At 43.6% G+C, this 14223-nt stretch overlaps 1 protein-coding gene across 3 annotated transcripts in view; it reads left to right on the forward strand.

Annotated features, from left to right (window-relative positions):
• Positions 1-14223, forward strand: part of MARK4 (microtubule affinity regulating kinase 4) — a 61694-nt gene that overhangs the window by 19783 nt on the left and 27688 nt on the right. For 2 of the 3 annotated variants that reach the window (XM_056538414.1, XM_056538415.1), the window contains exons 4-5: positions 13744-13792; positions 13869-13934. In XM_056538414.1, the coding sequence (XP_056394389.1) occupies positions 13744-13792; positions 13869-13934 (115 nt within the window). Of the gene's footprint in view, positions 1-6972; positions 7182-13743; positions 13793-13868; positions 13935-14223 lie in introns of those variants that run through there. The other variant, XM_056538416.1, reaches the window with a different exon arrangement.

Genomic DNA, 14223 nt, shown 5'->3' on the forward strand with positions numbered 1-14223 from the left:
CTGGAGTTAAGAATAATCCGTATTTAGATTGTGCAGCATCGTACAACATGGAGGAGCATTGAGAGGCCTAGTCACAGGAGCTTACAACCCATTAGGACAGGGTTTCCCAACCAGGGTGCCTCCAGCTGTTGCAAAACTACAACTCCCAGCATGTTGGACTATATAGTAGTATATAGTATAGGTCCGTGTTTCCCAACAGAGCGCCTTCAGCTGTTGCAAAACTACAACTCCCAGCATGTTGGACTATATAGTAGTATATAGTATAGGACAGTGTTTCCCAACCAGAGCGCCTCCAGCTGTTGCAAAACTACAACTCCCAGCATGCTGGACTATATAGTAGTATATAGTACAAGTCAGTGTTTCCCAACCAGGGTGCCTCCAGCTGTTGCAAAACTACAACTCCCAGCATGTTGGACTATATAGTGGTATATAGTATAGGTCAGTGTTTCCCAACCAGGGGTGCCTCCAGCTGTTGCAAAACTACAACTCCCAGCATGTTGGACTATATAGTAGTATATAGTACAGGTCAGTGTTTCCCAACCAGGGTGCCTCCAGCTGTTGCAAAACTACATCTCCCAGCATGTTGGACTATATAGTACTATATAGTATAGGTCAGTGTTTCCCAACCTGAGCGCCTCCAGCTGTTGCAAAACTACAACTCCCAGCATGTTGGACTATATAGTACTATATAGTATAGGTCAGTGTTTCCCAACCAGAGCGCCTCCAGCTGTTGCAAAACTACAACTCCCAGCATGTTGGACTATATAGTACTATATAGTATAGGTCAGTGTTTCCCAACCAGAGCGCCTCCAGCTGTTGCAAAACTACAACTCCCAGCATGTTGGACTATATAGTAGTATATAGTACAGGTCAGTGTTTCCTAACCAGAGCGCCTCCAGCTGTTGCAAAACTACAACTCCCAGCATGCCCGGACAGCCGTTGGCTGTCCGGGCATGCTGGGAGTTGTAGTTTTGCAACAGCTGGAGGCAGCCTGATTGGGAAACAATGTATTAGGAGATGTGGGGGCACAGGACCTAAAATACTTGCTCTGTACAATGGTCTGGTCATCTGTTATACTATATAATGTAGTGCACATAGAGGTGGGTGAGGCTGTCACCAACCAGGGTCTATAGGGGTGATTTATCAAAACCTGTGTAGAGGAACAATGGCGCAGTTGCCCATAGCAACCAATCAGATTGCTTCTTTCATTTTTCACAGGCTTCTTTAAAGGGGTATTCCAGGCCAAAACTTGTTTTTATATATCAACTGGCTCCGTAAAGTTAGACAGATTTGTAAATTACTTCTATTAAAAAATCTTAATCCTTCCAATAGTTATTAGCGTCTGAAGTTGAGTTGTTGTTTTCTGTCTAACTGCTTTCTGATGACTCACGGCCCGGATGTGACATCATCATTGAGCAGTTAGACAGAAAACTTCAGAAGCTAATAACTATTGGAAGGATTAAGATTTTTTTAATAGAAGTAATTTACAAATCTGTTTAACTTTCCGGAGCCAGTTGATAGATAAATAAGTTTTTTCCCGGATAACCCATTTAATTCTACTTCTCTGAATTCCACTTGAAAATGATGTCAGGCGGAACATTTTTTTTTTACCATGGACTTCTATTGGATTTTGCTCGCGGATTCCGCTTGAAGAATGAACATGTTCTTTCTTCAAGTGGAAAGGAATTTAGCGTTGGAATTCCGCTAGCAGTGGGAACAGGACAGCAGAAAAAAACATTAAAGGGGTATTCCAGGCAAAACCTTTTTTTTTTATATATCAACTGGCTCCGGAAAGTTAAACAGATTTGTAAATTACTTCTATTAAAAAATCTTAATCCTTCCAATAGTTATTAGCTTCTGAAGTTTTCTGTGTAACTGCTCAATGATGATGTCACGTCACGGGAGCTGTGCATGATGGGAGAATATCCCCATAGGAACTGCACAGCTCCCGGGACGTGAGTCAGAGAGCAGTTAGACAGAAAACAACAACTCAACTTCAGAAGCTAATAACTATTGGAAGGATTAAGATTTTTTAATAGAAGTAATTTACAAATCTGTTTAACTTTCCGGAGCCAGTTGATATATATAAAAAAAAGTTTTTGCCTGGAATACCCCTTTAAAGTCAATGGGCAGAGGAGATTGCATTTATTTGGAGCGGAGAATTCAAGAGGAATTACTCAAGTAAATTCCTCTTGAATTGCTCAATGTGAACGCACCGAAAAAATGAAAGAAGCGATCTGATTGGTTGCTATGGGCAACTGCACCGCTCTTACTCTACACAGGTTTTCATAAATCTCCCCCTAGGTGTACAGGTATGAATATAGGGCAGTGTTTCCCAACCAGGGTGCCTCCAGCTGTTGCAAAACTACAACTCCCAACATGCCCGGACAGCCGTTGGCTGTCTGGGCATACTGTGAGTTGTAGTTTTGCAACAGCTGGAGGCACCCTGGTTGGGAAACACTTATATAGGGGGAGATTTATCAAAACCTGTCCAGAGGAAAAGTTGCCGAGTTGCCCATAGCAACCAATCAGGTGGCTTCTTTCATTTTTCAGACTCCTTTTCAAAAATGAAAGTAGCGATCTGATTGGTTGCTATGGGCAACTTGGCAACTTTTACTCTAGACAGGTTTTGATAAATCTCCCCCATAGTGTCTGGAGGAGCCTCAGGATGTGATTTCCGCAGGACGTTATGGGGGAGATTTATCAAAAACTGTGCAGAGAAAAACTTGCCCAGTTGTCCTTAGCAACCAATCAGCTTGCTCCTTACAGGCCTGTCAAAAATAAAAGAAGCGATCTGATTGGTTGCTATGGGCAACTGCACCGCTCTTCCTCTATACAGGTTTTCATAAATCTCCCCCTATGTGTACAGGTATGAATATAGGGCAGTGTTTCCCAACCAGGGAGCCTCCAGCTGTTGCAAAACTACAACTCCCAGCATGCCCGGACAGCCAACGGCTGTCCGGGCATGCTGGGAGTTGTAGTTTTGCATCAGCTGGAGGCTCCCTGGTTGGGAAACATCTATATACCTATCCAGAGGAAAAGTTGCCGAGTTGCCCGTAGCAACCAATTTGCCCATAGCAACCAATCAGATGGCTTCTTTCATTTTTCAGACTCGTTTTCAAATATGAAAGTAGCGATCTGATTGGTTGCTATGGGCAACTCGGCAACTTTTACTCTAGACAGGTTTTGATAAATCTCCCCCATAGTGTCTGGAGGAGCCTCAGGATGTGATTTCCGCAGGACGTTATGGGGGAGATTTATCAAAAACTGTGCAGAGAAAAACTTGCCCAGTTTGTCCATAGCAACCAATCAGCTTGCTCCTTACAGGCCTGTCAAAAATGAAAGCAGCGATCTGATTGGTTGCTATGGGCAACTGGACAACTTTTTCCTCTGCACAGGTTTTAATAAATCTCTCCCATTACTTGTATAGGAGAACTTTGGGCGGAGGGTCAGTATATACAAAGTACAGGCTCTCCGGTGTATCCTTCTCTTCTATATCCCGTATTTGGGGGATCTTCTTCAGCTGTGGGTGTAGAATGGACCTTCCATGTTGCAGGTGGAGTCTAAACTCTGCGCCGGTTGTCATCACTCTTTATAATATGGTCGCTGCTTTATCAGTTATTTATGGGGCCCCTGCAGCTGCACGGATGGAACACGCTCCGCAATGAATAAATCATACAAGCAGCTTCTTCCCTCGAGTCAGACTCATCGGACGCACCACCATTCATGGATCCCCCCCCCCACTTGGCATGAGTGAATGTTCTGTATTAACCATAGTAATAATCATAGGATACTGGTGTCCAAAGAGCGTCCATGTGAGATGAGGCGGTATCTTCTCCAATGTCCTCTGATCTGTTCACTGCAAGTAAATAAAAATAAAAAAACAGATTTTTTCTGCAGTGTTGGACCAAGTGGATTAAAAGAGACCAAGCTCTTAAAAAGTATATCGGATATCGTTTATTTAAAGCACCTCAACGCGTTTCTAGTCCAGAGTGGGCCCTTCATCAGGACAAGGTGCTAGCCCTTTCACCTATAAAATAAATCTCCAGATGATCAACCACGGTTTTGACCATACTGCAACCGCATACGTTTTTTATAACATGGAAGTCAATGGGAAACGCACATGTATACAGTGCCATACGGGAAAACGTGTACGGTTTTTACTTTGCACATGCGAATTTGCATCCTAAAGTCCCCACCCAAAACCCCTCCCATTAAAAATGGACAAAATTATCAAAAACGTATCTTTTTTTTTTTTTTTTAAATAAAAATGGACGGAACTGTATGCACTTTTAAAAACTGTATACAGTTTAAAAACGCATACGGTTTACTTTTGGCCATACTGTTCCATCCGTTTTTTTGCCATACGGTTTTCTTTAGAAAAACTGATTGAAAGCAGTATGGCAAAAACTCGATGGGAACCCAGCCTAAGGCTGCATTCACACCTCGTTTTTCAGCCTTCAGTTGCCGGATCCGGCTGGGGGAGGAGAAAACAGGGCGCTACTGTACCCTAGCCGGACCAGTGCTGAAATCCATTTACTTTATTGAGCAGGCCGTAGTGAGACGGTGACTCCGGTCGGCTCATTTTTGACCCAGATCCGGTTTCCTGACCGGACCTAAAACCGTTGTATACTACGGTTTTAGGTCCGGTCACAAAACCGGATATGGGTAAAAAATGAGCCGACCGGAGTCACCGTTTGATTCCGGTCGGCTCATTAAAGTAAATGGATTTCAGCGCTGGTCCGGCTGGGGTGCGGGAGTGCCCGGTTTTCCCCTCCCCCAGCCAGATTCGGCAACCATAGGCTGAAAACGAGGTGTGAATGCAGCCTACGGCTTGGTTCACACCATGTTTTTGCAATACAGTTCCCGTATCAGGTTTTTGATTAAAAAAAACAAAACAGATTCCTCAAAACCTGACTAAACTGTGTCAAACCCTGTGTACAAATTTGAATCCGTATACGGTTGAAAACTGTATACAGTTTGAAGAATGATGTCCTGTTGCATCCATTTTTTTAAGAAAAAAACTTTTCATTCCATTATGAATAAAGTTTCACTTGTTTGATTGAAAAAACCGTATGGTGAAACCCGGATGGAACCGTACGCACATATCCGTTACAATACGGTTTTTCACCCGGAGCAAAAACCATGGTAGGCTACGGTTTTGGGTCCGGGAAAAAAACGGACAAAACTGTACAGGGTGCAAAACGGACACAACCAGATGCATCTTTTGGCGTATGGTTTTCAGTGGAGAGTCAATGCATACTGTTTGCAATACGGTTCTGTACGGTTTTCAAATTGAAAACGTATACGGGAACTAAATGGCAAAAACGTGGTATGAACCCAGCCTAATCCTTCTTCCTTTTCACTTTTTGGCTCTTTTTTTAATGGGCATTGGCCAGGATCCTTCCTGTCTTCCCTTCCCCTCCCGATATGCAAGTTTCCCCATTATCCTTCAGTGCTTAAAGGAAATCTGTCATAAGAATCACCCGCACTAAACCTGTTACACAGGCTTGTAGTGCGGGTGATCCTGATTAAAACGCTTCTTACCCGGTTAAAAATGGTTCAGCGGTTCTTAAGATATCTATATTTTTAGTTTTCTGTTATTCCCTGGCTTGGGACTCAGTGGGAGGAGTTATCATCTCGGACTCGGCTACACGTCATTCTAGTTGGGTGGAGCGGCCGCCCGCTCATGAATATTCATGAACTTATCCTCGTGGTCTAACTCCTTTTTCTAGGTCTGGTGGGGAGGGCCGCACATGCGCCGCGTTCCGTACACCCGGAAGTGGCGTTCTCCCCCCGGCTTTTCACTCATGCAGCCCGTCTTCTTACTTGTATAGGGCCGCAGCTCGAGTGAAGCCGGGGGGAGAACGCCGCTTCCGGGTGTACGGAACGCGGCGCATGTGCGGCCCTCCCCACCAGACCTAGAAAAAGGAGTTAGACCACGAGGATAAGTTCATGAATATTCATGAGCCGGGCAGCCGCTCCACCCAGCTAGAATGACGTGTAGCCGAGTCCGAGATGATAACACCTCCCACTGAGTCCCAAGCCAGGGAATAACAGAAAACTAAAGATATAGAGATCTTAAGAACCGCTGAACCATTTTTAACTGGGTAAGAAGCGTTTTAATCAGGATCACCCGCACTACAAGCCCGTGTAACAGGTTTAGTGCGGGTGATTCTGATGACAGATTTCCTTTAATCCTGGCACAGTTGGTCAACCCGCTTCCTAATCCCCTTCATATACTGTGTATAAACAACATATGGCTTAAAGTATGTGCCCCTCCTCTATGTAACAAGTGGGGATCATCCTCACCGGAAGATAAGCTGCAGCTATCACCCAACCTTCATCCACCCATTACCCCCTGGTCTCTTATAAAAGCTGATACTTCTGAGAAGTCCAAGAGTAACAAGAGGTGACCAGACAGAGCATATTACTGACAAGACTTGAAACGCGTAGGACATGAGATTACTATGACAATCCATCAGCACCAGGACTGTTCATCTGGGACATCAGCACCAGGACTGTTCATCTGGGTCATCAGCACCAGGACTGTTCATCTGGGTCATCAGCACCAGGACTGTTCATCTGGGACATCAGCACCAGGACTGTTCATCTGGGGCATCAGCACCAGGACTGTTCATCTGGGTCATCAGCACCAGGACTGTTCATCTGGGGCATCAGCACCAGGACTGTTCATCTGGGGCATCAGCACCAGGACTGTTCATCTAGGGCAGTGTTTTCCAACCAGGCTGCCCCTAGCTGTTGCAAAACTACAACTCCCAGCATGCCCGGACAACCGAAGGTGTTTCCCAACCAGGGTGCCTCTAGCTGTTGCAAAACTACAACTCCCAGTCTGCCTGGACAGCCGAAGGCTGTATATCCTTGACTTGTAGTTTTGCTAAAGCTGGAGGCACCCTGGTTGGCAAAGACTGATCTAGGGCATTAACACCAGGACTGTTCATCAGGGGATTTGAACCCAAGACCCCAGTGTTGGAAGACAACAATGCTAGCCACTGAGCCACTGTGCTGCCCCACATGCTATATAGTGGCATCCATTACTCATTGGCCAATATGGGTTCTGTGTGATAGGAATATTTCTGTAGTGACTTCACCTGTCCATGTTTTGCATGTTGGGCTTTGGTCAGTGAGGAATTACAGGCCTGGACCAATCAGCAGCCGAGGTGGGGTATTTAATTCCTCCTCAGCCTTCTGGCTCTTGCTCTTAATTTTTAGCTTTGTTAGTTTTTTCTGTGTTAGTTCTGACTTGTTAGCTTGCCATAGCTTTGCTGTCCTGACCCATTTATCTAGTTTTTCGTATTGTCCTGTCTCTCTTGTGATCTGTCTGTACTATTGGTTGGTTTTATCCTGTCTAGTTTGCATCTGTTACACGAACCTGTATCCAGACTTGTATTCTGACCTGTTTGTGTTTTGTACATCCATTCCTTTTTGCCTTGTGCGTTGTACTTCTTGTGTGATCCTGTTCCTGTGTTTCCTGATCTGTATAGTGTCCTTACTTCAGTTACCTGTTCACTCACCTTCATTCCTGGTAAACCTGCAGCTATGTCTTTCTGGTTAACCTGTTTGTCATTACTCTCCTACCTGCCATATTATTTTGGTCCTGAATCTGTTAATCAGTACTCTATATACCCGTTATTATATTTTCCTGATTACCTGCTTTTTTTTACTAATTTGCATATTTTCTGATATATATTACCTTGCTCCCCTATTTGTGTGTTCTTGCCTGTTAATCTTTTGTGTCCTGACCTGATCTCCGACCTCCGTACAGTTCTGTTTGTTATTTTGACTAGTGTTGCCCCTGCACCTTATATATATCGCAGGGACCGCCGTCCAGTTGTGGATCTGTTGTCTAGTGTCATTTCATCAATGTTGTCACAGGAAAAGATAGAATTAGATATTTACAAAAAATGTGAGGGGTGGACTTGCTTATGGGAGATACAATATATATAATGTGAAGGATGTATTCACTTATGGAAGATAATATAAAATATAGGATGTATAGGGGGGACCCGCTTATGGGAAATTATATAAATAAATAAATATATATATATATATATATATATATATATATATATATATTATAGTGAGGGGTGGACTCACTTATGGGAGATACCGTATATATAATGTGAGGGGTGGACTCAGTTATGGGAGATACTGTATATATAATGTGAGGGGTGGACTCACTTATGGGATATACTGTATATATAATGTGAGGGGTGGACTCACTTATGGGATATACTGTATATATAATGTGAGGGGTGGACTCACTTATGGGATATACTGTATATATAATGTGAGGGGTGGAGTCACTTATGGGATATACTGTATATATAATGTGAGGGGTGGACTCACTTATGGGATATACTGTATATATAATGTGAGGGGTGGACTCACTTATGGGAGATACTGTATATATAATGTGAGGGGTGGAGTCACTTATGGGATACACTGTATATAATGTGAGGGGTGGACTCACTTATGGGAGATACTGTATATAATGTGAGGGGTGGACTCACTTATGGGAGATGCTGTATATATAATGTGAGGGGTGGACTCTCTTATGGGAGATACTGTATATATAATGTGAGGGGTGGACTCACTTATGGGAGATACTGTATATATAATGTGAGGGGTGGACTCACTTATGGGATATACTGTATATATAATGTGAGGGGTGGAGTCACTTATGGGAGATACTGTATATATAATGTGAGGGGTGGACTCCCTTATGGGATATACTGTATATATAATGTGAGGGGTGGACTCACTTATGGGATATACTGTATATATAATGTGAGGGGTGGACTCACTTATGGGATATACTGTATATATAATGTGAGGGGTGGAGTCACTTATGGGATATACTGTATATATAATGTGAGGGGTGGACTCACTTATGGGATATACTGTATATATAATGTGAGGGGTGGACTCACTTATTGGATATACTGTATATATAATGTGAGGGGTGGACTCACTTATGGGAGATACTGTATATAATGTGAGGGGTGGACTCACTTATGGGATATACTGTATATATAATGTGAGGGTGGAATCACTTATGGGATATACTGTATATATAATGTGAGGGGTGGACTCACTTATGGGATATACTGTTTATAATGTGAGGGGTGGAGTCACTTATGGGATATACTGTATATATAATGTGAGGGGTGGAATCACTTATGGGATATACTGTATATATAATGTGAGGGGTGGACTCACTTATTGGATATACTGTATATAATGTGAGGGGTGGACTCACTTATGGGAGATACTGTATATATAATGTGAGGGGTGGAATCACTTATGGGATATACTGTATATATAATGTGAGGGGTGGACTCACTTATGGGATATACTGTATATAATGTGAGGGGTGGAATCACTTATGGGATATACTGTATATATATAATGTGAGGGGTGGACTCACTTATGGGATATACTGTATATATAATGTGAGGGGTGGAGTCACTTATGGGAGATACTGTATATATAATGTGAGGGGTGGACTCACTTATGGGATATACTGTATATATAATGTGAGGGGTGGACACACTTATGGGATATACTGTATATATAATGTGAGGGGTGGAGTCCCTTATGGGATATACTGTATATATAATGTGAGGGGTGGACTCACTTATGGGATATACTATATATAAGGTGAGGGGTGGACTCACTTATGGGATATACTGTATATATAATGTGAGGGGTGGACTCACTTATGGGATATACTGTATATAATGTGAGGGGTGGAGTCACTTATGGGATATACTGTATATATAATGTGAGGGGTGGACTCACTTATGGGAGATACTGTATATATAATGTGGGGGTGGACTCACTTATGGGATATACTGTATATATAATGTGAGGGGTGGACTCACTTATGGGAGATACTGTATATATAATGTGAGGGGTGGACTCACTTATGGGAGATACTGTATATATAATGTGAGGGATGGACTCACTTATGGGATATACTGTATATATAATGTGAGAGGTGGACTCACTTATGGGATATACTGTATATATAATGTGAGGGGTGGACTCACTTATGGGAGATACTGTATATATAATGTGAGGGGTGGACTCACTTATGGGATATACTGTATATATAATGTGAGGGATGGACTCACTTATGGGATATACTGTATATAATGTGAGGGGTGGAGTCACTTATGGGATATACTGTATATATAATGTGAGGGGTGGACTCACTTATGGGAGATACTGTATATATAATGTGAGGGATGGACTCACTTATGGGATATACTGTATATATAATGTGAGGGGTGGACTCACTTATGGGATATACTGTATATAATGTGAGGGGTGGAGTCACTTATGGGATATACTGTATATATAATGTGAGGGGTTGGCTCACTTATGGGATATACTGTATATATAATGTGAGGGGTGGACTCACTTATGGGAGATACTGTATATATAATGTGAGGGGTGGACTCACTTATGGGATATACTGTATATATAATGTGAGGGATGGACTCACTTATGGGATATACTGTATATATAATGTGAGGGGTGGACTCACTTATGGGATATACTGTATATAATGTGAGGGGTGGAGTCACTTATGGGATATACTGTATATATAATGTGAGGGGTGGACTCACTTATGGGATATACTGTATATATAATGTGAGGGGTGGAGTCACTTATGGGAGATACTGTATATATAATGTGAGGGGTGGAGTCACTTATGGGATATACTGTATATATAATGTGAGGGGTGGACTCACTTATAGGATATACTGTAAATATAATGTGAGGGGTGGAATCACTTATGGGATATACTGTATATAATGTGAGGGGTGGACTCACTTATGGGATATACTGTATATATAATGTGAGGGGTGGAGTCACTTATGGGAGATACTGTATATATAATGTGAGGGGTGGACTCACTTATGGGAGATACTGTATATATAATGTGAGGGGTGGACTCACTTATGGGATATACTATATATATGATGTGAGGGGTGGAGTCACTTATGGGATATACTGTATATATAATGTGAGGGGTGGACTCACTTATAGGAGATACTGTATATATAATGTGAGGGGTGGACTCACTTATGGGATATACTGTATATATAATGTGGGGGGTGGAGTCACTTATAGGAGATACTGTATATATAATGTGAGGGGTGGACTCTCTTATAAGAGTGGCTTTATGTATGATATCAATGCCATCTCCTCACTGCTCTCATTATGATGTCACATCACTGCTTCCTCTCTATGTCATGTCACTGCTGGGTGATATCTGACATCACTTCCTGATCTTTTAGATTTGAGTAATTTACTAAAATATCAGATATAGTGACAACCATAAAACTATTTTTTTTAATGAGATCATGGATGTAGAATCTGATCTGTTATGAGATCATGGATGTAGAATGTGATCTGTTATGAGATCATGGATGTAGAATCTGATCTGTTATGAGATCATGGATGTAGAATCTGATCTGTTATGAGATCATGGATGTAGAATCTGATCTGTTATGCATGGGGTGTGCCTGGGCACACCCTAATCAAGCCCAGGGAGGGGATCCGCGGCCACCATTGAGCAGCCCGCAGGGGGCCCCTGTCTCATTCTGGACATCCCTGTGTCCCGAAAGATCTTTTCAAGACAAAAGGATGTCTTGGTTACCTTTCTGCAGTGGCCCCCACGTTAACTTTAAAAACGCAGGTTCCACCGGGAGGTAGCGCACGCAGAGACGTCACTGACTTCCCGTACGTGCGCCCATAGCAACAGGAGCGGAGCATAGACGAGGAGGACGCGCCGGCTGGCATGGTAAGGCACCAGCTGGCAGCACGTCATCTTAAGTTTTACGACTATCGCTCCTCAGACCTACTGCTATGGTCTATAGGCCATAGCAGTAGATCGTGACCCCGGACCGGAGGAGCGGTGGTCGGAACACTGAAGTGGGGTAGTACACAGGCATACAACCTCCAGCCATATGCTGTATATGGCTGAAGGCTGTATGTCTGTGGGGGAACTATACTGCACCTAATGTGGGGAACTATACTGCACCTAATATGGAGAACAACTATACTGCACATAATGTGGGGGAACTATAATGCACCTAATGTGGGGGAACTATACTGCACCTAATGTGGGGGAACTATACTGCACCTAATGATGGAGAACTGTACTGCACCTAATGTGGGGGAACTATACTGCACCTAATGTGGGGGAACTATACTGCCAACCTAATGTGGGGGAACTATACTGCCAACCTAATGTGGGGGAACTATACTGCACCTAATGTGGAGAACTATACTGTACTTAATGTGGGGGAACTGTACTGCACCTAATGTGGGGGAACTGTGCTGCACCAGTACAGTTCCCCCATGTTAGGTGCAGTATAGTCCCCCCACTTTAGGTGCAGTACAGATCCCATACATTAGGTGCAGTACAGATCCCATACATTAGGTGCAGTACAGTTCCCCCACATTAGGTGCAGTACAGATCCCATACATTAGGTAAAGTACAGTTCCCCCATGTTAGGTGCAGTACAGTTCCCCCAAATTAGGTGCAGTATAGTTCCCCCACATTAGGGGCAGTACAGATCCCATACATTAGGTGCAGTACAGTTCCCCCACATTAGGTGCAGTACAGTTCCCTCACATTAAGTGGCACCTAATTTGGGGGAACTGTACTGCACCTAATGTGGTGGGAACTGTACTGCACCTAATGTGGTGGGAACTGTACTGCACCTAATGTGGGGGAACTGTACTGCACCTAATGTGGGGGAACTGTGCTGCACCTAATGTGGGGGAACTGTACTGCCAACCTAATGTGGGGGAGACTGTACTGCCAACCTAATGTGGGGGAGACTGTACTGCCAACCTAATGTGGGTGGGAACTGTACTGCCAACCTAATGTGGGTGGGAACTGTACTTCCAACCTAATGTGGGGGGAACTGTACTGCAAACCTAATGTGGGGGAACTGTACTGCAAACCTAATGTGGGGGAACTGTACTGCACCTAATGTGGGGGAACTGTACTGCACCTAATGTGGGGGAACTGTACGGCACCTAATGTAGGGGAACTGTACTGCCAACCTAATGTGGGGGAACTGTACTGCCAACCTAATGTGGGGGAACTGTACTGCCAACCTAATGTGGGGGAACTATACTGCACCTAATGTGGGGGAACTGTACTGCACCTAATGTGGGGGAACTGTACAGCACCTAATGTAGGGGAACTGTACTGCCAACCTAATGTGGGGAAACTGTACTGCCAACCTAATGTGGGGGGAACTGTACTGCACTTAATGTGGGGAAACTGTACTGCCAATATAATGTGGGGGGAACTGTACTCCCAACCTAATGTGGGGGACTTATACTGCAACTATATGAGTGAAGGTCTGTTTATGTATGTGTGCATGCAAGCAAGAGTGTATTTGTGTGTGTGTGAATTTATATAGATATATACGCACGCGCGCGGCGTGAGTTTGTGCTTTAGGGTGCACACCCTAATGCAATAGGCTGCGCACGCCTATGCTGTTATGAGGTCATGTATGTGGAATCTGATCTGTTATGAGATCATGGATGTAGAATCTGATCTGTTATGAGATCATGTATGTAGAATCTGATCTGTTATGAGATCATGGATGTAGAATCTGATCTGTTATGAGATTATGTGGCGATTGCTCTATAATTTTTTTTTCTCTTAAACTTGTGTCTCTTCAGCTTTTTCGTGAAGTTCGAATCATGAAAGGATTGAACCATCCGAATATTGGTAAGTGAAGAATACTATGGGCGCAGCCTCCGTCCTCCACTTCTCGCCTCCTTACTCTCTTGTCTCTTCCTTACAGTGAAGCTCTTTGAGGTGATAGAGACAGAGAAGACGCTCTACCTGATCATGGAGTACGCCAGTGGAGGTACAGAGTGTCTTCTTTGCCTGTCCCATAGATCAGCCCCTCCATACTTTGTGTAATCGTCTTCCTCCTACTCCCTCATGTTAAGGGGCACCTAATGTGGGGGAACTGTACTGCACCTAATGTGGGGGGAACTGTACTGCCAACCTAATGTGGGGGGAACTGTACTGCCAACCTAATGTGGGGGGAACTGTACTGCCAACCTAATGTGGGGAACTGTACTGCACCTAATGTGGGGGAACTGTACTGCACCTAATGTGGGGAAACTGTACTGCACACCTAATGTGGGGGG

Source organism: Hyla sarda, chromosome 9 (genome assembly GCF_029499605.1).
Source record: "Hyla sarda isolate aHylSar1 chromosome 9, aHylSar1.hap1, whole genome shotgun sequence".
Taxonomy (NCBI): Eukaryota; Metazoa; Chordata; class Amphibia; order Anura; family Hylidae; genus Hyla; species Hyla sarda.